Genomic DNA, 25,419 nt, shown 5'->3' with positions numbered 1-25,419 from the left:
AACAAAACAAAACAAAACAAAACAAACAAACAAAAAAACCAGGTCCTCTCGCCATCAGATTTGTTTCCGTTCAGCCTACGGAGCAGTGGTCTCCAAAGTGGAGCGTGCACAAGGCAGTTCCATGGGGATGCTGTTAACAGTGGAACCTGCCGGCCGACGCCGGGCCCCGCGGAGGAAGGCGGAGGGCCCCGCGGAGGAAGGCGGAGGGCCCCGAGGAGGAAGGCGGAGGGCCCCGCGGAGGAAGGCGGAGGGCCCCGAGGAGGAAGGCGGAGGGCCCCGAGGAGGAAGGCGGAGGGCCCCGCCTGCCGCCAGAGGGCACCCGCGGCCTCCGCCGCTCCGCTCGGCCCGGCTGTGCTGCAGGCGTGAGGGAAAGGTGCGCGCTGTCGGTACCAGGAGGGGAAGGGATTTGAAAATCCTGTCTTGTTCCTGCTATTTAGCTGCAATCGGGTGGCACTGGAAAGCTAGTCTTGGCCAGCGTGCTGTTACAAGCTGCTGTACGTCCGTACGAAACAAAGCGGGTGGGTGGTAGGTGGCAGCTTTCAGTGCTGAGCGCGGTCGAAATAAATACTCAACAACACAGGGGTGAAAGAAAGCTGGGTTGAAGTTAAGACAGCAAAGAAGAAAACCTACGAGTGACGCAAGGTTACTCACCACCTCCTACCAGCAGAGCGAACCTCAGCCAGTCCCTGAGCAACTACTTTTGGAATTTCCCCCTTCCCCAGTTTTTATTGCCGAAAGTGACGTTATATGGTATGGAACATCCTTTTGGTCAGCCTGGGTCAGCTGTCCCACCCCAGCCTCTTGTCCACCTCCAGCCTACTCGCTCAGGGTGCAGAGGGAGAAACAGGGAAGGCCTTGACCCTGTGCAAGCACTGCCCAGCAATAGCTAAACCACTTCTGTATTATCAGCACTGTTTTGGACACAAATCCAAAACATTGGGCTATATGGGCTGCTGTGAAGAAAATCGACTCCATCCCCACTGAACCCGATAGAGCTGGGAAATGTTGTGAGAGACACTATTAATTCAGGTGCCTTGAGACAGAGGTACCAGAAGAATTCAGAGAACATACAGGCAATTACAAAAAAAAAAGCACTCACAGATTCCAGGCAAAAACTAGTTGGCACTAAAGGTAAAGCAAGAGCGAGCAGAATATTCATTCAGCACTCAAGTAAGGATATCACCGGTGCTTTTCTCTAGAAGGAGTCAAAGATCCTCAAACGCATACCTTTGATCATAGGGCTTGCTTTTGATCACAGGGAACAGCGCTGTGCCCTCGCAGAGGATATTATAATACCTCAGTTGGATATCAAATAATAACAGCTCTGATACATCTAATGCTGGAACCATTGATTGTGAGATTCCCAGCAAAGTGATGGAACTATCTGAATGCAAAATCTGGATGGCAAAAGGTCATGGAGTCCCATTCATCCATTTCAGTTGCCCTTCCTTTCACGAGAAATGGAAGTCCCCGGCTTCTTAAATCCATTGCTCTCAAAAGGCTCCTGGCTACAGTAATGAAGATGAAGAATATGACTCCTGAGGAAGGTGAGGAACTATTTGGATTGCTTGGTATTTTTTTTCCTACCTCCCTTCTCCAGTATATTTCACCTCAGCTGCAAAGACAGCATCCTGATTTCATCTCCATGAGAAAAAAAAACTGAGTGGAGAAAGGTGTCTGTTTTGGTTTTTTTTCCTCATTACCACTTTCAGAATTTTCAAAGAAGACAGGTCTTTCACCAAGAAATGCTTCAAGTTTTGAGCTATGTGCAAACACTTGAGAAGCCAATGATCTGCTTTGCAGCAAAAGCGTAACTGATAAGCACTTTCTGAGAAGTAAACCACCTGCAGTTTACACTGGAAACAATGCTTGTGTTCCTTTCATAATGTTTTATTACTTCTGATGTTTAATATAAATTTTTAGAAATTTTTTCAGAACCATATATGACCTTACTTCACTACAAGTGAAGGTTACAGAGAAAGGATCTGGATTCTTCAAGAGATTTTTAGTAAGGTATGTGCCTCCTTGCTCTCTAACTATAGGCAGACAGGGTCAGAGGGTAATGCACACACTTACTCTAAAGCCCAGCTTTCTCTGGCTGCCTTCTCTCTCACTTTTCTTCTTCTTTATTTTCTTTATTTTCTCCCATCATCCTTATTTTTTTCTTTGTAATAAGCAGAGTTATCAACGGTTTGAACTGGTCTGTGCCAAGCTCTCTGTTACTGAGCCATCTTGCTTCCCTGCCCAGGGCACTGTATTTACTCTCTGAACTGTGAAGCAGTTGCTCTTTAGTTTATTATGGCCTTTGTCTCCATTTATTAATCGGTTTTCCCAGCAAATGGCACTTGAAGTACAATGCTGAATACACTAATCATCATCTGAAACCGACTCTGCTGCATCAACCCTCTGTACTGCGCAGTGTGTGTTTCTCCTGCACTCTCTGCGGCCTGGCATATCCTCTTTACACAGGCTTATATGACAGGTAACCCCTGCAGGACAGCTATATGATCTTGAGTCTGTTTCCTGCTGAGTAAGCACTGATTTCTTTAAGGACTTGTGGGAAAAAATCTATTTTAATTCTCTGGTGAATCCTGCAATTACAGAATCTGGCTTGGTGGACAGGAGCCACACCAGTGGCTCTGCAACTGCATGCTGTGTGAAAGGGGCCTGGCGAGTGGGAAGAAACCCTGTAAGTCCTCTGGAGATGCAAATGCAACTGCTACTGCTCTCCTGCAGAGGAGACCCTCTGATCATGCTAAGTATCCCAAAAAAGGAAGAGAAGGAGTGGAAGCAGCTTTAACACCTCCAGGGAAATGCAATCATAAACTCTGATCTCATGCTAATTTATGCTAATAAAAGGACTCCAGCAGACTTTGGAATATGCCTGCGGGTAAGGAGGAATGATATCATTTGAACCTCGCTGCTGATAACAACCAGAAGGATGATATTATGGTATCATCAGTCATGGCAGTACTGTTAAAACTTTTGGACAAAGGTTAAGAGCAGTGTAAGCAGGAGCAGGAGAACTTTCCAGCTCTGCTCTTACTCACTCATCCCTCTTCTCTTGGGCAGTTTGGTCCCTCTTGTGACCAGGGGCTGTCTCTGGGACAGACCAACGTGTTGTGGGGTACTGAGGTGGTACTGTGGGCATGCAGATCCCCACAGCACTCTCTTTTACTCTCTGCCCTCCCAGAACCCAGAGTTTCATCCAGGCAATAGCTCTCCAGTGCTCTGCAAGGTAGAGGAAGAAGCCTCAATCCCTTCCCCTAAGCCTCTCCAGGAGAAAAAGAGGACATGCTACTCTGTGAAGAAAGGCAGGGCAGGGACACTCAGAGCAAGGTGGGGTCAGGGCACATTAAAGGCAAAGAACAGGGCAAAAGGACTAGTATTAATTTTGCCCCAGGGAATGACTCCAGTAATCGGAGGCTGACTAGGTTTAGCTCAGTTCCTGGGAAAATAAAGGGAAGTTGGTATGGAATTCAGTCAAGGAAGAACTAAGTGAAAGAATATAATTAATGCCACTGAAACAGTTTTATGGTAACTATAAGCAAACTTGCCAAACAAAGCTGATTTTTGTGCTTTGATGAAACTGTATATTTGGTTGACAAAGATAACTGCATAGTAATAATGTATGAGAAACTGTGTTGGGCATATGAGTCAGTAGCACCCTGCATTTTGAGTCTAAAAATGAACACTGTGCAATATCAATACAGCTTGTGTGAACAGCACCAAGAGGAGACCAAATGACAAACCTCAAAGAGCCAGCGAGAAGTCCGGGAGAGGCTCATGCAGATTAGGGCAATGCTGGAAGCTGTCTGATCCACTGATGTAACAATTTAATCTATAATCTAAATGAACATGAAATCACTGTTGCTAACAGCAGGGGTTGGCAATGGATAGCAGGACAGAAGACAGTGATGCAATCAGTCACGCAGAGTGATCAGGCATGGTCTGACAGCAAAGGGCTACTTAGTCTTAGAAAGCTGGAAGATGTGAGTGGGAGTAGATGGGGAAGTTTTGGCATAGTGGGTGGTGGTGATGAGTCTGAAACATTCAAGATCTTAGAAGAGATTTAGTGAAATGGGCTATTTTTGATCCTGAGTGCATAAAAGGTCTGTCTTAGACCAAAGGCAAGCTCCAGGACACAAGATCTCCATGATCAGGACCCTCTCTGACCCCCTCCTAATCTTCCTAAGCAACAGAGAGCCTTTTCCTCCCCAGTACATCTCTAGCCAGGGCTGTGGAGAAGACACTGCTGCATGCATCCCACTACCAAGTGGAGTGCAGTCCCACTGTCTTATAGTGTGAACAGCAGTTGAGTAGTTCAAAGCCCATGAGCACAGCAGAAGAGAGAGCCTTCAGGTTCTGCCTCCTCATGCCATTTGCTTGATTAATATGCTCAGGTCTGCCATAAGGGAAGATTGTGCTGTTTCTCTGTGGAGTAGGATCACTTTTTTTGCAAACTGATACCCTCTTCCCTGCCATCAGCCTGGCAGGAGCAGGTAGCAGCAGGAGAGCGGTTGCCTGGGAACTATGCAGCACAGCCCAGTGGGAGAAGCAGTGAGGTCAAGTGACAGTACCCTTCTCAGGTTTACCTGTTTGTTGGGAGTTTTTTCTTGGTTGTTTGTTTGGTTTGGTTTGTTGTTAGGGAATTGCTTTTCTTGTATGAGAAAACTGTGTACCACTGCCGAGGGGAGGAAGCAGAGGCTTGGGAGGCAGCTGGCACACTAAGTCATCTCATGTCACTGCCAGCCAGGGATTTTTTTTCCCTCCACATAAGTCTTCTCTGGGGTAGTTGAATCCAGCAGTCAACATGTGAATAGAGAAGCCAGCAGTGCCTGCTGTGTACTGCACTGACCCAAAGTATTTCAGGCCAGCAGCTGATCCAGGGGGCTCAAGAATATCTTTTCTTTACAGAAAAGATGTTTCTCCTGCCAAAAAAAATCAGACGAAACACGAGATGAAACAAAGAGAGAGCATTTGTACATAAGTCTTACTAGAAAACACATTTGTTTCAATCGTTTCCACAGAGCATAAACACACCTGTTTGAGGTCAAGTGCCAAACCCAACTCTCTCTTAAAGACTGGCTTTTTCTGACTCATCTCAACACTGCTGTTCATCCATTCCTCTTTGTCTAGCTGTGGTTTTCAGCAGTTCAATGTCTTCTTTATTCTCCCTGGACTTGGGAGAAATTAACACTCGCCTGCCTGAAGGTGTATTCCCCAGTACACTACTGTAATAGCTCTGTGATGTTTGAAACGGTATTGCTGTATTGTCACTGTTGTTTTCCTATTTGCTCGTCTCTGACATTATTCTGTACAGCCTGACAGGAAAATAGCCAACAGGAAAACTGAGATATTGTTGACATTCATAAAAATAACTTGTCTTCTTCATCGTTTTTCACACACAGATTTTTTTCTTACTACTTCTGTTACAAGCACCCTAAACGATTGGCAAGTGATTTCTGCAGAAAAAAAATCCAGGGATTTTGGTATGGTGCATCTTTCTGGGCTACATTTAGGTGCAATGCCTTACACAAATGGACCCAAATGGCCAAAACATCTAGATTTCCCAGGCTGATAGTGAGCCCTATCCTGAGGGGTTGGTCCATGGAGGTCCCAGCAGAGGCACAATGGCTCTGGTGCCAGATCCGTTGGACATATGCTGAGCATTTCCACAGTGGTGTGTGTTTGACATAACACCTTCTGTGTACACACACATGGTTTGGCCATCCTCAGAACCATCCTGTTATGTCTCCATACACACAGAGAATAAAAAACCCCTCAGCAAGCTCCAAAACTGAGTGTCCAGAAGAGGAAGGGCTGAAGCATCACTCCCTGACCGTAAGCAACAGTTGTCTTATTAATGTGGTCTACTTGTTTCTCTCTCCCTAGAAGCGTACTCTGAGGAATGTTTCAGTTTCTACATATCTGACTTTTTCTTGGTTATCTGATGTTCCAAAGAGATTTGCATTATAAGTTTGTTTTCCTTTATGTGAGCTGTTGTTAGGCTACTTATAAAAGCATGACAATTGCCCTAAGTGGTGAATCATCAAAACAGGCCAAATGGCAGCCCTCTTGCCCATAAGCTTTCTGTGAGTATGTGGTTTTTCTATCCCTTCCTGCAGTTGCTGCTTTCATCCTTCCTCCTGTGCACACTGAGGAACTGATTACACTGATGTAATTCCACTGAATTTGAGGGGAGTACCTTTCAAATTACATTGGTGAGACACCCTTCTATCCTATAGCTGTATTTAATGGCATAAAATCAGTGCAACTTTCAGAAGCTATGAACTCTACAGGTAGGACTGATTAGACCTTAGGGGACCATGCAGATATTCTGTAACTTGCCTGAAGGTACCCAAGTTTAGCCTCCCGAGACTCAAAAATTTTATCTCTGGCTCTGACTACATCTAATTTATTCTCTAGTTGTTGCAGAGTTTTTGCCTTCTATCTTCCTCCAACATGGTTTCCCATCTCTTTGCATCTTCCTTTCTTTTCCTCATTATTGCTTTTGCCCTTCAGCTGCATGTTGTAATAAAGTGTGCTTTTTTTTTTTCCCAAAGCAATTCTGCATGAGGCTGTAGTGGAGCTAAAGCTGTGATAAAAGGAAAAATATCAAAAATGTATTAAGTGGTACACTGCTGGTTAATCTAAAATATAATGTCTCATGTTAGTCAAACAATAGAGCATTTGATAAACTATCTGCAGCTAAAAGGATCATTTTCAAAGGCCTGTCCACCCGCAGCACAAAATCTAAGGATAAGAGGTAAGCTTCAGATTGAACTCCCAGCCAAGGATCCTTGCCACCCTTTCCTATTCTTTCTTTGGGGTGGAAGTGAGCATGCAAGAGCTAGGGACTAGGACATTTGACAAGGTCTTTTTGTTATAGCAAGAAACAGCAAAATGAAAAGGAGGGATAAGGATGGTGAGGGATGGAAAAGATTGATAATTGTTTCCTTGGCAACTGAAACCGTGGAGCCTCATGCAAGAATCCCTGAGAAAAATCCTAGATGATCATAATGGTCTCTTCTGCCTTCAGACTCTGTTCCAGGCTAAGTTTACACATCACAGTGTGGTGCTGCATAAAGGGATAGAGTTAGTTCTAAATGGAAACCAGAAGGTGTATGGTTGTAAGAAATCCTTGGGAAGAAGAGAAGCACTATTGTCTCCTTTTCATAAAACGGGGAACATTTTACAATGCAAAAGATGAAAAGATTGAATAACCTGGCAAAGGTTATTAAAAATGTCTTTTGCAACACAGAGGACAGGGACATCCCAAGTTTGTGCCTATCTCTCACATCACTGCAATGGAAACATAACCCCCATTGACTGAGACTGCGCTGAAGATGTCCAAGGAATTAGCAGAAGGGCTAAGGGAGCAGAAAGCAGGTGAAGTGGCTGCTGTTTAATGATGTTTAGTGCTTTTTGCCCACTGCATAGTTCAGTGCTCCACAGGGGCTGCCAGCACAAAAGGGTCCCAGTCCTGCACAGCATTCGACTGCAGCAGCAGTGAATCTTCATTAGTGGATTTAAATGTAAGAACTAGGGCATATATATGAATATTAATGAAAGAAAGATTGACTAACTTCATGCTATTAAAAGATTTCTAGTCTCAAAGAGTAGGTGGAGCCTTTTGAAAAATGTATAATGAAGTACAATATGTGATACACAAGAAGCTCTAAGAATGTGGATTTTGATCTCTTCCAATTTTCTGTTTATACAGTGCTTTGCAAGCAGGAAATGGAAAGATGCCTTCATTTGAACATTTTTTCCTTTTCCTTCTCTGTGTCCCATGTACAGGTGTTTATTAATGCAGAATTTCGTGGCCACACATTCTGAGGAGCCACTTGGCAGTGGGCAGCTAGTATTGATTTCTGCTCCAAAAATAGAGCATCAAATGCTTGTATATTTATAGATGTATGTATGCATGTATATATACGGATGTATATATATATTAATGCATGTGTGTGTGTATATGCACATATATATATGTATATATATGTGTGTATATATATATAAATGGCTGTTGCAAAGGTGCAAAAGACAGAGCAGGGTTAAATCAGAATAGTAATTAATAACCTTGCCAGTTCCAACGCAAACTTCTGTGCCAGCAGTGCATGTAACAGATAAATGCTGGAATGGGTATTATACAGTTCCATGCCTGTGAAAGGCATCCCCGAGCAAGAGGCTGAGGCATTACTACACATTCACTAGAAACCAGAGACTCGGGGCAGCAGAATTTCCAGACAGTCATGTGAGGATGGAGTGCTGCAGCATCAAGGCAGCCAGTCCACTTGTTTCTGTCTGTTCATGATGTTAAATAATTGCTGAGGCCTGCATCACATTCAGTTACTTCTTAGAGTGGCTTAATGATAGGAAACCAGCTTTGTGAGTGATTCTCTGTGCAAGGGAGTGGAGATGTTACACGTGTCTGTCTGATGCTCTGCGAGGAGCACGCAACTGTGGCAGTTCTAACAAAGCAGATGAAGAAAATTAAAGGATCCTTAGAGAGCTGATCTATATTTTTTTTTTTTATTCTTTGGCATTTGCGATGGAGGTGGCTAGCATAGAGCACAAAATGAAATTTACTTTCCCCAAGACATTCTTTTGGGCTAACAGTAATTTCACAAATAAAATATTGTATAAGGAAAGTGCCACAATGGCCATGTTTGCAGGCTCAGTGAGAAAGGGCTAATATAGAGCATGCCAGCCAAAATAGGATGGGAGAATCCTGCCTTACTATCTGAAGTATTCCTTAAAGATAACTAGTAATGGGGTATCTAGGTGTGTTTATCTGGGTGTGTGACTCTTTAATTAGTGTGTAAAAGGTGAAATGCAATGGTAAAAGCAGTGGTTTTTCTTTCTTATTCTACTTTTTAAAATCTTACTTGTTTTTTTTCCTCCCCTCCTCTGCTTATTTTTCACCCTTTAATAACCAAAATATCATGTCTCCAGTTCCTCTTCTTTGATGAAGGTCATTTGGAGACCTGAATAATGATGTCAGATAAATGTGTAGCTTTTATAAGGAACAGAAATTTCACTGCCTGGAGAGGCAGCTGTTTCTATAGGACAAAAAAAGATGGAAGATATTTAAGGCAGTGAAAATGAAAAAAAGAATTTAATTTTACTATTTTGATTTATGGGTATCCAAAATGTGACATCAAGGTTGAGATTGATTTCATGTAACATTATTGATCCACAAGAAAAGCCCTCGTTATCGAAGCCTTCCTCTATAGACAAAGGAGAGAGGCAAGGCCAGAGGCTGATGTCTGTCCTACCTCATAAGGAAATTAATATCATTTCTTTGCATTCAAAGCAAAGGAATGGAGCTTAGAGACTGAGTTTCAAAGAAATATATGCGTGTAACTTCAGTTAGAAAGGATCTATTACATATGTCTTGGTTGAGTCAGGGAATGCAAGTTCTCTCCAAAGTGGATGTAAGAATGGTTTCCTCCTCCCCAAAAGGAGAGGTCTGTAATCAATCAAGGATACAGTAAATTGAATACAAATGAGGAAATGCAGGATCGGTATTTCAGAGGAACAGGAAGAAAGGGATGTAGTAGAGCCGACGTCAAACCTTCCAAAGCTTCAAGGAAGTATACTCCACAGTATGATGTTATCCACATTTTTCAAGATGTACATTTTCCTTCCAGAAAGGCAGGTCACTTGGCTGGGTTAATTCTTTAACTTGATTTGGGGACCATAGGACATAGACTCTTATAAGTCTCAGCTTCTTTGGTATTTTTCTTGAAGTCCTAGGTCCTGGAGTCATGTGATTTAATAAAAGCTTGGACTTCACATAAAAAGAAAAAAAAGCTCATTTTTTTTTCTTAGATTGTGCAGTAAAACTTGAAGATACAAACTGTAAAGGTCCCAAAAAGGGAAAAGCAAATACTAAACCAGATATGTACGATCCCTTAGCCAGCCTTATGATATCTGAATGCTCAGATTTGAACACCAAGTAGGCGTTAATGTAGTGTTAACATCATCCATTGCCTGCCTTCCAAAACTGTGTTAGCTGTGTTATATATGTAAGGAAAAAAAGGATGTAATTCTCTGTATGGCCTTCCTCTTTTCTTCCCCTTCCCCTGTGTATTCATAAATCCACACTTTGCCCTATATGTGCAGCTCAAGAGACATTTAGAGGTACAATTATGGTGCAAACATCACTGGGTCATTACCACAAAAACACAACAAACCACTCTAGCTAAAGTATATGTATTGCAGGCCTGTGATGTTAAAATCAGATTTCCTTAAAGTGCCTTTGGTTGCAGACAATGAAAACAGCCTGTATGGCAGAAGACCACTGAAAAAAACTTCTAAAGAAAGGATCCATTTTTACAATAACAGCATTTCATCTGATGTGCAGACCTTGGTTCATAACTGAAAGTGAGACAGCCAAGGGAACTAGTAGGATTAGGTTATGGGAATTCAACCGAACGATGTTTTGCATTCAGATAATTGCATGAAATTGGGCTATTAGTGTAAGTTTTGCAAATTGCAATAACATAAAACAAAGAAAAATATTCCCAGTGTATACATTCAACTAATGTGCTAAAAGGGAACCCCAACTGGTTTCAGACAGAGCACAGAGAACTTCCATTAACTCTTCAGAGCTGTGTCCAAATGTTGTTTTCAGCCTTACAGGTTCTTCAAATGGACTTTCAAAGGGAAACTCTTTTTATCAAACACTAAGTAAATAAACATAATTTAACAGTGAACTTGTGGTTTTCACTGGCAAGGACACTACTAACATGTCCTTTATCTGACCTTAATTTAACGTTGCATAAAATATGACTGAAAAGAACTGGAGAAGGAAAGAGTTTCGTCTCAAATTGCAGCTGCTCGCTCCAGTAGCTCTCCTGACCACACGTCAGCAGCAGCTGCGGCTCGTGCCTTTTTAACTTCTTCCATGGGACAAGATTACTCTGTCCTGTGGCTTTCCCCTAGCTCAGCAGAAAAGTTATCAGGAGAGGTGTCCTAAATCCTCCTTTGTCTTAACTTCTTGGTCTTTATTTTTGCCCTGTGTTCACTCTTGAGACTCAGCCTCAGTATTTAGAACGAGCATTTACAGAGGTCAGTTTTAGAGGCGGCTTTTGGCAATGCAGCTCCACTCCAGTAAAGTCATCACAGCAGACAGATACTGGCCCACCACGGACTCAGGCTAATTATTCTAGTGCTTTGACCTCAGTCTGGGTAATGCCTGCTGCTGTGGCACCTGAGAAGGAAGACTGCACTTAGTGATGCTTTTATCTTTATTGAAGGCTTGGCTGCTCAGGAGCACGTGCCAGCCACATGACTTGCTGGGCTGCTGAGGTGAATGCCCATGTCACTAATGCCTCTGTGGGGTTTAGAGGCAATTTCACATTTGCCTGTGTCTTTCCTCCCAATTTTGAAGGAAGGGAAATAATTTTAATGATTTCTGTGATGAACATAAAATCTGACAATATCAAATAACCAATTCATGTATCTGTGTCAGTAATTCAATCTTGTTCCCAGTGTTTTCCAGCTTAAAATCCGTATCAGAGTACAGAAGAAAACACCACATCAGCAACCTGTAATGAATGTTGAAGACAGTGAAAGACAGTTGAGCTGTGAATAAGAGGTACCTTAGTAACACCAGAGCTTTCAGCTCATTTCTCTGTCACTGAATTTAGCAGCAGAGTAAGCCTTTCATGGCATCTAATGTTGTTCCCTGAACTCTGCTCTGTGCCCAGTCTACTTAAGCCTTAAAATTCCAAGGGTTTTGTCGCTGTTCTTGGAGGGTGATTTCCATGCCGGTGTATCCACTGCCAGAAATTTTATCCGGAGGTTCTGACTCAGGTTTGCCTTTTTTTGGATTAAATTATTTCTCTTTCAAACATTGTCCTTAACAAGCTCTTCTCTTTCTTGACGGTTAAGGCTTTTCAAGTGTTTTATGCCTCTCTATTATGTCTGCCTGTCACAAGTCTGTACAATGGTTTTTTAAAATTTACTTAGGGCACAGCTGCGCTGTGACACGCCATGGTGCAAATATCCCTGAGGCAAAGCTGAATGAGCTGGCTCCAAAACTGGGATTTGTATTCTGGCTGTTTAATAGAGAGAGACAAGGACCATCTTTTCTGGCTCACTTTGCTCTGTGTCTGTTGAATTTGATACAAAGGGGTCTTGATTTGCAGGCAGGGTTTGTAAGCTCTGCTTTTGGAAAAGAAAAAAAGTAATGAAAGTAACAAGGAGTTGCACACCCCTCTGACTGCAATGTTCAATGCTAGACAAGGGTGTTCAGTGGGGGACAATGCTGGTTGAAGCAAATAATGTGAAACATGGTTTAGGAATCACAGAATTTGGGCCTCAAGTATAGTAACATAACGTAAGTTTTTTGCTTTCCAAAGGTTTGGATGGTGACATTTCACTGAAAGATGGGGAAGCAACATGGGGAGAAAAGGTCTTTAGGGTGACATAAAGGCAGGAAGACTGCAGGAATATGAATGTGAATGAAGAAAAAAGAATAAAGAACAGAAGTGTAGGTATTTTGTGACAGCTATTGAATGGGAGGGAGCCTGGGGTTGTAACTTCTAGAGGGACGAGAAACCATTAGCAGTAGGAAACAAAAGTAGATTTGAGGGAAGGGAAAAGGGCTGTTAAAACATTTCTCTCAGGAAGATCAAGCTACTAGCATCTGTCAGCAGGAGCAAAAGCTCACTAGAGGGTAATGTCATGGACAAGGTTTTGAAAGTGTACCTTCCAGCTGTTCTTGCTAAAATCTGGCAAAGCATCTACTGATTGATCTTACTTTCCAAAAAACACTGATCCTTGACTGGCAAAACTTACTGATCTGCCTTGTTCATTATATAATTTAGGAGAGCATTTGAGTAATTTTTGCTATAAACTGTATCTGGGCCGGACAGGAGGAAGCCTTATCTTTTTATATAAAGTCCAAATGGTTTCTGGAATGGGATGGGAGATGTACCCTGAATTATGAAGTGATGACTAGAAACAGATGTGGGGGAAGATTTTGCAAGATCTGGGTATTTTTTGGAAGTATTTATTGACATTGCATAAAGTGGCAGGAAGGTTTGTTGATTCTGTTTCGTGGGAGGAGTTTAACAGATGTATGTGTAAGTGACCTTTTCAGTGAGCACTCTGTTTAAAAGGAGATTACCAGGGATATTTTATAGTAAATTCACTGTACTTGAAAATTACTTTCCTTAAGTTCCAAAACTACGCAAACAAGAGTTGCTCTTTATTTTTGGTGTGTCATTCCATAACAAAGAGAAACAATCTAATTGCTGGTATGAACAGTGCTATAGCATTTTTATAGTATTATTTTTAGTATGGTAAGTTAGCTAAGTGGAGATGGAATTATTTTTGGTTGCTCAGTGAATAAGAATGAAGGATAGTTTGAGAGAGCAAAATGTATCTGCGGCGCAATAATTTCTGAATATGGTATGTCTGTTATAAAATGATAGATTTTGAACAAAATGGGATAGTTAAAGTCAAGATTGTTTGCAGATATGAAGGAAAAGAGATCAACGGTTCAGAGACCCACACACCTCTTTAGTGGAGGAACACCAAGCCCATTTGTTCTGATGTCGCCTCAGAAGAACTGAAGAGACAGGAATTTGAGGTAAAAGGTTTTGGCAGGTTGTGAAAGTGAGGGAGCCAGAGGAGGCAATCAGAGTAACCATTCTTAGGAGGAGTAGTATGAAGCTGTATATCAGAGACATTTGTTGCAGACCCAAAGCCAAAGGTCCAGGAACTTAATTAAATAGATAGCCCAAGATATTTGCAAGGAGATAACGAGCCTTTCAGCAAAACTAGTCATCTGAGAGCACTGGGAATAGCCCAACAAATTGTCTGAAGGTCTTCACAAAGCCAGGCTAGAACGCTGCCCTCAAACATTTCTCTCAAGGGGTATGTCAGTCAACTGGAAACATTGACAAAAATGTATTTCTTCACAAATTTCAGCAGCAGCAAAAGAGCAGGAGAAAAAAAAACCAGTTGTTTTTTAACACAAATATTGTTCACAGAAGAAAAATATATTAGCAGTATTTCTGGTCAGTGAGTCCCAAACTAGTAATAACTGAAAGTTAAATTACTGTGCAGTTGTCTGGATCCACTGAAAATAATGTTGATGGTTTCTGATTCACTCCATTGTCTCTGAACCAGGGTTCTGATGTGCAATTTTGAGAATCATGTTTCTGGATTTGGGTATTACATTTGCCACAAAACGCAAGGTGATTGGAAAGTGCATCGAGGTTGGCAAGAGGGTCTAATTTCAGATATTTTCTTCGGGAAAAACCTGGGCAACTAGAAGAAGTGAGCACTTCCACAGAGGGCCTTTTGAGGACGCTCTTGTTTCTGTCATTGCAATGTGGATGCAGGTTTTCGCTGCTGAGGTTTCAGCTTCCAAATGCCCCTCTGTGTGTGCGTGTGTGCTCACTTGAGAGGTTCCTATCTACAATGTTGTGCAGGTTTCCCCCCTTGCATCCTTCACAAAGCAAACTCTCAGTTTCCAGGTGAAGCCTGTCATCATAAATCTAATCATACTTTACACAGCCTTTGATTTTTTTGCATCCTCAGCCTTGACCCAGTAATAAATCAGAGTAGCCGTCGCTGTAGTGGAAAGCACAGTAATGTCAAAAGCTTCCTGGTGTATGTGCAATGGGAAGTCATTCAGCAGTAAGTAAATAACCCTTGCAAGTCACACTGTTAGGAAAGATTACTTCAACTCTCTCCTTAAGCAGGATGTCTCATTTCTTATTCCATAGCACCATGGATCGCAGCAGGATCCATGTGCTTCCATAGGGAAGAGAATTTCTCACCCTCCAAATCAGTTACTTCTTGTAGTGAACTCTTTTGCAAGCTGTAGAGTAAAACTTAGTTAAAATTATAGCTAGTTTCACTTTATGATTTTGCAAGATTCCAGGATTTCTGCCCTGTGTTCATATCCTAGCAAAATCTGTTATAGTTTTGTTTTAGTGGAATCTGAAGCCTTCTATAGATCTTTAGGGTTTTGTTTGTTTTGTTTTGTTTATATTGATATAATTAACTGGCATTCTTAAGGTACTTCCTAGAAGCATGTAAGGTGTTTGGGGGTTTTTTGCTGTTCCAAAGGGAAAGCAAAAACGTAATCTCCACCACAAATTCCAGCATGTTATCTGACCAAGGGTATGTGTGGGAAGTTCTTGCTGGTTATTCTGTAGCACTTTTTATCTACATCTGTAACAGGTGAAAAACAACAGAGAGAAGGTGGTAAGGATGCACTGACACAGCTGGAAGAAGTCCTGAGGAATGCACAAACAGAAGTACAGGCTTGAAGCTGTAACCAAAAGAACATGTCTTTTGTTACAATTCTTGCTGTACAGAGGAAAACAGGACCTTCTTGTAAATGAGAAGTACACTGAAAAAATAGCTGAAGGCTACATAAATGGAAGATGGAGAAAAACCCTGTAGTTGGTCTTAAATTGGTGGGAATCAGCTACCACAAAGATAATTCATATGGATAACTCCTATCCTGGTTCAAGACAAATGGACGAAGTAAATGTCAGCCAGATTGACACAAACAGTGTAGCTTTCCAGGAAAAATGGGGACTAGAAAGAATGCAAAAACTCAAAGAATCTAAACAACAGTACAAAGATACTAAAGTTAATGTAATTGCTAAGAGGAGTAGGAGCCACAGCTGCAAAAGCATTGCCCTGAATATGGCTCCAGTGAAAGAGGAGGCTAAGCAGGACAGAGGGTCATATGAGAGTAGGGAAATTCTTTCACACCTTCTGGGAGACAACAGACTAAAGCAGAGGGTGAACTGTAGCATAACAGGTAGCTGCCTCACAGTTCCTCTTTCAATGCCAGTTGTTATTTAACAATGGAACTTTTATTTAGAGGTGTCTGGTGGAATGTGTAAAATTGCAGGGGAATAGAGAATATGTGATCGAATGTGACAGTTCTTAAATTTGCCCTGGAAGTGGGGAAGTAACATAAATACCAGTTTGATCTCAAAAGACACAGAAACTAGGGAACAAGAACCCAAACACAAGACAGGATTATTTTCGTGAACTGAACTCTGGGAACTGGAGCAGGAAATCGTGTTAGCTGAGACAGTGAATGAGTTAGCAGTAACGGCATATTTCATTATGGATAACATCTCAGAAATGTGAGAGAAGTTGTCTCACACTTTAGTCTGGGAAGTTACCTTTGGATCTTGGTGAAACAAATTATCTACATGCAATCTGAAATGTACTACAGGCAGCCTTATGTGCTCTGTTACTAAAAGCATTCTCAGGATGATGAAATGTGGTATCTTTCAATGAAGATGATAGGGTCTGAAGTATGTTGTGTAATTAAGTATTTCAAGGGTCCTAACTGCCAAAGCTCCCACTGAATCTGAAGCAGGGATGGATTCCCGTTCACTTGCTAAACACTTCTGAGGGCTAGCTTATTAAAAGAAAAAGAAAACCACATTTTTCAAAGAGTATGTGCCTTGCACGCCCCAATGCCAAACATATATGCACACTGATGCTTACAATGAAGGCATGTTGGAGTAACGTAGGGCGGTTTAAACTTTTTGTGGCTATTGTTTAGCCTGCACTGCAGATCTGCAGAAGAGGTTGGGAAGGGCAAGAGAAACTGAGGGAGATGGCAGCAAGGAAGAACCTGACATGGCATGTATCCACAAATGGTGGGTAGGTAATCATAAAAAAAGGCTAGAGTGCTCTTTTGAGCTGAACTGTTTTCAGGGACTGGCAACTAGCAAAGAAAAAAGCTGTGTCCTAATGGGTTCTGGTTTTAGTAAATTAAAAGGAACATCAAAGACATTCTTTTGTCTATCAGCAATGTAATGCAGCAGAAACAATCCTCAGGCCTTGATTTTTCTTCTTATTTGCTCAGATAAAAGAAAAAAAAGTGCGTGTTATGCAAGTATTTCTGCGTTCAGTTTTCTGCTAGGTGTTTCAAAAAACATGGGGTGAGGTTTTTTTGTCCTGCTGTAGTCTTCTTCTTGCAATGTTTAACATCTTTTCATGGGATTTTATAGCTTAGGTTTTTAGTTTACCTTTAAGATATGGGTTCTAAACACCCATAAAATGTTCTGTAAAACATTGCTCCACTGTACAAAATGAAAGAAAATTATATTGTACTGACTGAGACTTTTAGAATGAAAGTGTAGGTCTTGTGCTAGAAGGCCTGAAATACTCATCAGAGTGATTGCCTTTGATAAAAGAGAGGGAATCCATGGACTTTTTAACCCTGAAAATGTCTAACCTAAAATCAGTTAGGTTAGTCAGATTTCGTGCCCTCCCCTTACTCACTGTGTCTATATTGAGCCACAGCTTCAGCTGTTGTGATTTCAGCTTCGCTTGTTTCCACTGCCAAGGACTGGCCATGCTTTATTTTCCTTTGCTTTCTGAGTGATACTATGCTGTGATGTCCAGCTAAAACTTATTGCTTTATTTCTCTGTCAGCAAAATGAATCCTTTGCCCTTTCCATACATCTCTGGGAGTAACTTGTTTCTGTTGCAACTGATGCGTGCTGAGAAAAGCATAAGAAAGTCCCCTGATGAACTGATAGTCTAATTGTGAGTGTAGCTGGAAACTACATGAGCACAGCTCTAATTTGTGGTGGCACCTTTCCCAGCTGTTACTGGTGCTCCTTGTGACTGTGTGCCCTGGCAGCCAAAAGGTGTCCTGGATTGCATCCAACACAGCATCTCTGACCACCTGAGGGAGATGATTGTCCTGCTCTACTCTGTGCTGGTGCGGCTTCACCTTGAACATTTGTGTGCAGTTTTGAGTGACACAATGTAAGAAGGATGTAAAACTATTAGAAAGCGTCCGAACGAGGGCCATGAAGATTGTGAAGGGTCTAGAAGGGAAAACATACAAGGAGTGGCTGAGGTCACTTGCTCTGTTCAGCCTGGAGGAGACTGAGGGGAGACCTCATTGCAGTCTACAATTTCCTCACTAGGGGAAGAGGAGGGGCAGACACCGATCTCTCTGCGGTGATCAGTGACAAGACCCGAGGGAATGGCATGAACCTCAGGGGAGGTTTAGGTTGGATATTAGGAATAGGTTCTTCCCCCAGTGGGTTGTTAAACACTGGAACAGGCTCCCCAGGGAAGTGGTCACAACACAAAGTCATACAGAGTTCAAAAAGCATTTGGACAAACAGTCTCAGGCACGTGGAGCTCAGGTTCTTGGAGCTGTCCTGCCCGAAGATGGACTTTGGTGGTTTTGCGGGTCCTTTCCAGCTCAGGATATTCTGTAGTTTTATCACTGCTGTACTCAGCCGTGCTCCTGAGGAGAGCGGGGCTCGGGAAGAGCTCCGTGAAAGAGTCCCTCCGTCCTTGTCCCCCAAAGGAAGGCTAATGCTGCGTGGATGTTCTGCCACACAGCTATGTCCTCATTGCTGAGCCTTCGCCTTTCCCGCTGGCACCTTTATTACAGTTTCAGCTCTCAAACTCCGTGCACAGCCTGTGGGAAGGCGGGGCTGACCCCAGGCACCACTCCGCCTGCCCTGGGGGCTGCGGGACGGGATCACCATCCTCCCGACCTCGCTGTGCCATGAGGGCAGCGCAGTCAGGAAACAGCGGGTCCTGCGGCCGCCCCGCTCACAGAGACGGTACCGGGAGCCACCGGTGACTCAGCCGGCCCCTCGGCACTTCCAGCCCCGATCCCGGGACGAGGCGGGCGGGAGGCGCCGGGCGGAGCTGCCGCCGCCCCGCCCCTCACGGCTCCCGCGGGGGCGCGCCCTCGGCCCCGCCCTCCGCTGCCCGCCGCCCCGGCGGAGGGGGCGGGCCGGGCGCGCCCCCGCGCAGACGCGGACGCGGCCGGGAGCGCGCAGGTGGCGGGCGAGCGGCCCGGCTGTGCGCGTCGCCGCGGGCCGGGCTCCGCCGGGGCAGCGCGTCGCTGGCGGGCGGGGAGCGAGCGGGCGCCGGGCGGTGGGTCCGGGCTGCCGGGTCTGGGCTGCCGGGTCCGGGCTGCTGCCGCCGGCCGCCGCCGTCTCCTCGCACGTGAAGGGCCGTAGCCGCCCGGTCGCGGAGCCCCCCGCCCCGCAGCGCGGGGGCTGCCCCTCCGCCTGCCGAGCCGCGCCGCTCGCCCCCGCCCGCCGCTCCTGGGAGGCGCCGCGGCGCTGCCCCCGTGAACACTCCCCACGGGGTGGGCGTGGGGAAGGGTGGGTGCTGCGGCGGCCTCCCGTCCGCGGGCGTCCCAGCCCCGCCGGCGGTGGATGCGCCCGGGAGGAGCCGCCGAGCCCGCCCAGCCCTTCCAGCCCCCCGCGGGGGGGACGCGGGGGCCGCCGCGATGACTTGACGCCGGGCCGGGCCGTGCCGTGCCATGGAGGGGATGACACGCTCCGTGGTGGCCGCGGCGCGGTGGCGGCCGGCGCTGCCCGCGCTGCTGCCGCTGCTGCTCGCCGTGCCGGCGCTGCGGGGCTCGCCCGCCGCAGGTAAGGGAACAAAGGGGGCCCGGGGGGCAGGTGTGCGGGGCCGGGGCCGTGCCGGGCGCGGGGCGGTGCGGGGGGCGGCAGCGCCGGTAACAATGCGGCGGTGTCGGCGGGCGGGGGCCGGCCGGGCTGGGCTGAGCGCGGGGGGCTCCGCCAGAAAAGGCGCGCATTGTTCGCAGCCAGACCGCGAAGGCTCCGGCGCGGGGCCGCGGGCAGCCCCGGGGCTCGGGGGATGGGACCCAGCCCGCGGGAGTGAAGGGGAGAAGCGCTGTGGGGAGGGGGGACCCGGCGTTTCGGGCGTGTGGCGTGTCCTGTGCCAGCCGGCGGCGCCCCGAGTTGTGGCCGCAGCGCCCGGGGCGTTTGGGGTGCCCCATGTCAGGCGGTGGGAGCACCTGCGAGGTGCAGGGTAGCCTGGTTGTCCTTCGCCTTTCCAGTGGGGAAGCACCGGAGCCCCTCGAAACGCACAATGCGACTTTCCAAGCGCTGCTGTGGCATGACTTGTGTGTGGAGAGAATGGTTCGGGCTCCAGGGGGGGTGGTGTATTCAGTAGGTATTTCGAAAAAGCCATGAATCAGTGACCCCCTTTTTTTTTCTCTTCTTTTCTCTGGTGGCTCTAGGTATCAAAATTAGTCTGTAGTTAAGCAGACAGTTTAATCACAAAAATGTCTCATTTGGTTCTGCTCCCATAGCACATCTTGGTTCATCTTTAATTCTTTTTTTTTTTTTTTCAAATTTGAAACAACTACCATTTCTTGGAAAGGTACAATTTTGCTGTAAGTATAGGTTTTCTTTTTGTTAGATAACATGTATAAAGTAATACATTTTTATCAACATCATTAAGTTGTTGATAAGTGGTAAGAAGTGATAAAAACCTGCATTAACCTGTTTCATGAAGTGGACCAGCTAGTGTTGACTCTTTTACTTGAAGAGAATTGTGGTGGTTATTGTTGGGTGCTTAAGAACCCCTGGTGTTACAAAACATGCTTATCTCTTTAATAATCCTTTATTTCACTTCAGAAAGTAGTTCGATTTTGGTGGTGACTAGTTGGGTTTTCAGAGAAGTTGCGCTCTCCTCCAGCTCCCTTCGTAGCCAACACGCGATGTTCCATTCCAGCCTACATGAAAATTGATAATTTCTAGTAAACTTCAGCAGTTCTTTTTCTGAAATAGAACAGGCTTTGCATACAAGTAGGAAGGAGGCAAAGCAGTAGTTTCATAAGTTGGAGATTTGCTCTTTAATAGAATGGCTGGGTTTCTTCTGTATTTTCATAGTAAGTCAGCGAAGGCTTTTGTTTAATTGTTTCTCTAACACATCATAGCTCTTAATTAAACATGACTGTGAATTTCTGTAAACATTTCTGTGATTATTGTACATTCTTGTATAACTTAAAAACAGCAGTAGAAATGTTATGTAACTCAGCCAGTGCTTGGGCTACTGGAAGAGAGCACTCAGAGACAACATATCTTGCCCAAAGCGATGCTTTCCTGCTCATTCTAGGGCAGGAGCCTTCAAGCTGTTTTGATTTGAGAGCCCTCTAAGTTTTCTCTTCCCATGGGGCATGTGAATCGTGTACAATGAAGTTGAGGAAAGTAAGAGCAAACTTGCTCTTCAGAGGATGCTTTTCACAGGCACCTCAGAAATGATCCACTGATTGTAGAGATTTAAAGTCCGCAGGTTACAGAGAACAAGGATGTCTTGTTCCTTTTGGTTAAGGTGAAATGTGTTATTAAAAAGTGTGACAGGAGCCTGATTTCTCTGTCAGGGGCCCCTTATGTTTAGAAAATTTGGACACAGTCTTTAATCTTTTCTTTAGCCTTGAAATGTTTTGATGGTGTAATGGGTGGTGAGAAATAGAAGACCTGTATACTGACCATATGCAGTAGGCTTGGACAGCATTCACTTACCTGATCAACAGATTTACAACTCTTGTGTATCTCCCTAGGGTACAGTTCATTTGCTTTTCAGTGCCATTTGGTCTTGACCAGTCTAGGAACAGCTCTCCTACAGGTCTGAGTTATGCAGAGGAGGCATACAGTAAGAGTGGAATGACCACTTGCTCACAGTTGAAATAGCAAAGTCAACGTCAGCACTTAAGAAAATCTAATAGTTAATCAACTCAGGTTTTGGAATGCTTGATCCAGCTCCCCCTGAAATCACATGTCACTGAATCAGGGCTTCAGCTTCCACAGCTAAGCAGATGCTGAACTCTTAATATGTGGTTGTACTGCCAGAGTGCTAAAGGCAGGTCTGCATTTGAGCACCTCTGCGAAGCAGGGCTTTCTCCAGGCTCTGTGAATGTCTTTGCTGCTCAGCCCAGGCTGTGTTTTTGCTTTTGTTCCATTGCACAATCTGTGCAACTCCCGCACTGACAATCAAGAGGGTTTATCTTGTCTCACTGCACTGTTTTCATGAGAGGGAGGAGAGCTGTATGTTGGACTCTGAAAAGACTGCAGTGAGTCTCCTCAGAGACTCAAGGACCAAAGACAAGTTGTGGAGGTCAGGCAAAGAACCAGATGTAGCTGCCTTATGGGACAGTTGCAGGATATTGTTTATTCAAGTTAATTGCATGAGTCTGCTGCAGACACTTGAGTTGGCATCACGTCTCTTGTGGCCTGTTCAGCTTGTCAAGCTTGCTTCCAGTTCATTTTCACAGAAGACCCATATGGTTGGAGGATTCTCTTTAAGACTGCTTTCTATGCTGTTCTTGCTTTATTTATGTCAGCCTTGTGTCTACAAGCTGCACTTGTAGTCTTGCCAGAGGAAATGTGTTTTTTGTTTGCATGTTCTTTCAAGAAGTTAGAATGCTAAACAAGCTAGTGGACAGTGCAGCTTTTTGTTCAGTTTTATCTGTTTTGTGAGTGACATTTGTTTTCTGTGAAGCAAGGTCTTAGCCTTCTCAGGCAGGGCTAGGACTTGAAATACAGCATGCCTTTAGCAAAGTAGGCTTTAACAGCTTTGACCTTCCTTGGGTAATAGATTTCAGGAACTGGGCACATTAAAGAGCAGTGATTCTTGCTGCAGCACAAATCTTTTCCAAGAAATCTTGGGAAGCTGATGATTGTGGTAAATGGCAGGTTCTGACATCCCAGTTCTTACTTGTCAGTTCAAAATGTGTGTGTGTGTGTGGGAGTCACTTGGGAGAGAAATGAAGCAGAATAGACTTCTTAATAATACAGTCTCATTTCAGCTGTGGGAGACATGGCTTTCCTTCATTTGAAAGTAAATCTGTTTGTGGCTGATGTCCTAAACTACCAGCAAGTCTCCAGCCTTGCCCATTGTGGCACAGAGTATAAATAACACCAGTTGCGTAAGTTACTATGGATGATGCCCTTAACTACCAGTGTGTCTCCAGCCTGGCCCATTGTGGCATACAGCACCATTAACACTAATTGCATAAGAGTTATTAAATACAGTGTGTCCTGGGAACCTATGTATAAGTAAAAAGCTGTAAGGAAATGGTTGTCCTTAAATTTTGTCTTGTAATCCTATAGTTAAGTCAAATGGTAGCATTAAATAAACAATGCAGACTTAATTTCTATTTTGGCTCATGTGTAAGAATCACATTTTCATGGAGTCCTTTTCAGTATGGTATGGAGAGTTTTTTCGCTTTGGAGTTAAATGTTATGATACCTTTTTTAATCCCTTGAAAATTCATATATTTCTATGGTTTTCTTTAGTGATTGCTAAACACACATGAGCTCAATAACAAATTTGATTGACACTCCCTATATGTACTGTATTTTCAGCTGTTGATGTTACTGGAGACAGCTGTTTTGGAAGACTAAGGGAAAACTTTTCATAACAGCAATGCATTAGTGATGTCTAACACATGAGGTGGGGGGGGAAGATAAAACTGACTATCAGTACTCTAATTCCTGATTCATCAGTGTAATTAATTGTATATAAATTGCCCATAAAAAATACTGGAAAATGGTGAACTGGTCTGATTGTGCTAGCTCTTACTAAAGATGTTATAAGATGTGTCTAAGAAGTATTTCTGCTTTGCAGTGGCATTGAGAACGAACTTAAATATTTCAATTGAAATTTTATAAAGTGTGCATTTTGCTATGGGCTGAAGCTTTTTTTCTTTGCAAAATGTCAGTTGAAAGAGTTCAGCTACTTCTGATGTTGAGGCAAGAGGAAAACAATTGTTTCTGCTTTGAGTTCTGCCAGCCTCTTTTCTGAAAAAGAACCCTTATGCTTTGGAGCATACAGTTAAACTTTGGCTGATTGTGTCTGCTCCGAAGGGGATGTTTTATTGACTGCTGCTTTGAAAGTGATTTTTTTTCAAAACCTTATAACAGCTAAATTTAGGTAGACATGGCTGTGATAGAGATGATACCCTTTTTTGTCTGCTAAAACTTGAATATAGCCTATTCTCATGGGACCTCACCTACTTATTAGTACTGACCAGGGAGTGCCACCTGGGCAGATGTACTCAGCAGGCTTCCTATAGCCCAAAATGTTATGAGAAAGATTGGACTTCACTGTGAAAGTGTATCCAAACTGCTCCAGAAGTGGGACTGGATTGAGCTTTAGGACTGAGAACTGGCACCTGCCTACCTGTGTTTAAGGACATGTCTCTGCTGTGTACTGGAGTGCTTTACTTTCTTTAGGGCAACTTGAGCATCTGCCTTCTGGTGTGTTGTTGTGTGGTGGTGCTTAATTGCATTAGGCCCAAGAGGGAAAACAGAGAGAAGGCTTTAGAAGGAGCCAGCAGGGGACTCAGGTTTCGTTTTGGAGTAAGGGTGTAAGGTAAGAGAAGGGTCTGTGGATCTTTCCAGTCACTGCTCTGCTCATTGATGAGATATGTTCAGAAACCTGGAAGTTGTAGGAGTAGAGACAAAAATTGCAAGAGGGTTTATGAGATGAAAGAAACTGGAACTGGCAGGGCACAAAGACTAGGAGGCAAGACTTTAGGTCAGGAGTGCAAAATAGGTCTGTGGATAAGGGAAACTGCAATGCAGGAATTAATCCTAGATGAAGTAAGCAGTGCAGTCTGGTAGTAGGATAAGCACGCTGGGAAACACAGATGGACTCACTTTAAAAAAGGAAAATAAGCCTCAAAAAATAGTGTTGAAAGGATGAATCAGAAGTGGGGAAGATAAGGGACTGGGACAAGACTGATGGAGACGTGCCAAAAGCATCAAGCTTGGAATTTAGGAATAGGAAAGCGTGTTGTACCCACTGCTCTGGGACACTTTCTCCAGCATCTGGCACAGAACCCAGGGCTTCAGAGTGTTAGCTCTTTTCTCCTCTCAGTCAGGAGCATGATAATCTGCTGCTAGTCCTTGAACATGTCATGAATGTGTGTGCTTCATCTTTGTGACAGAAGTGGTTTTCCAAGTTTGTTTTAAAAACTGGTAAAATTCCTCCACAGAAATTGTAGTGGCATATAAAGACTGCAAAGGCAAAAATCAGCAGGTTGGAAATACTGATGTTAAAATAACCTGTACAATTTAAACTTCTGTGCCTGTAAAGTTACAGTACAGCTATGCTCACATGGTCACAAAGCCTATATCCATATGGATAATGTTTATAGCTATACAGGCACCTACACATAACTTGTCTGCACATACAAATACCTGCACACAGACAAGATCATCATTGCATTCAGTGTACAAAACTGATCCTGCTCTGGGGAGAAATGGGTGTTGGATAACAGATGAAGAAGTTATCCACAGGACTCTTGCTCCTTTTGTAGCAGATGTTTGAAGGTGTGACATGAACGAAGTGAGAGACAGGAAAGTCTGAATAAGGGTTTCACTGTTAATGTAATTAAATGTTGTCCTAGACAATTGAACTGTGTTGCTGTTGCAGAGTTTCAGTGATGCTCAAGTTGCTTAAACCAAGCTTCCCACAGGTGGTCACTAGCTGTGTGTGTTCCTCATTTACTGGATGTGAGACCTCTGGGATCTGTGTTGCAGAAATGCTGAGTGCTTGCAGCTGCCAAAGAAGTCAAGAGGAGCAGTTCTTGAATAGATGTTGTGTCTA

At 44.1% G+C, this 25,419-nt stretch overlaps 1 protein-coding gene and 1 long non-coding RNA gene across 8 annotated transcripts in view; both read left to right on the top strand.

Moving 5' to 3' along the window:
* The first annotated feature begins 205 nt into the window (after window positions 1–205).
* On the top strand, window positions 206–11,864 carry LOC120323626. Its single transcript, XR_005564276.1, has 2 exons — window positions 206–2,013; window positions 11,503–11,864. It is a non-coding gene; the product is annotated as an uncharacterized LOC120323626 (long non-coding RNA).
* Window positions 11,865–18,887: 7,023 nt separating this feature from the next.
* Window positions 18,888–25,419, top strand: part of KIAA1549 (KIAA1549 ortholog) — a 144,963-nt gene continuing 138,431 nt past the window's right edge. For 3 of the 7 annotated variants that reach the window (XM_039383267.1, XM_039383266.1, XM_039383269.1), the window contains exon 1: window positions 18,892–19,427. In XM_039383267.1, coding sequence (XP_039239201.1) covers window positions 19,316–19,427 — 112 coding nt within the window. In that variant the 5' untranslated portion in view covers window positions 18,892–19,315. Of the gene's footprint in view, window positions 19,428–25,419 lie in introns of all 7 variants that reach the window. The other 4 variants (XM_039383268.1, XM_039383264.1, XM_039383265.1 and 1 more) reach the window with 4 other exon arrangements.

This window comes from Pipra filicauda, unplaced genomic scaffold (assembly GCF_003945595.2).
Source record: "Pipra filicauda isolate LSUMZ 115617 unplaced genomic scaffold, ASM394559v2 scaffold2_size9829703_pilon, whole genome shotgun sequence".
In the NCBI taxonomy this organism is placed as follows: Eukaryota; Metazoa; Chordata; class Aves; order Passeriformes; family Pipridae; genus Pipra; species Pipra filicauda.
The sequence above is the reverse complement of the archived record's forward strand: the minus strand, read 5'-3'. Positions and strand labels throughout refer to the sequence as shown.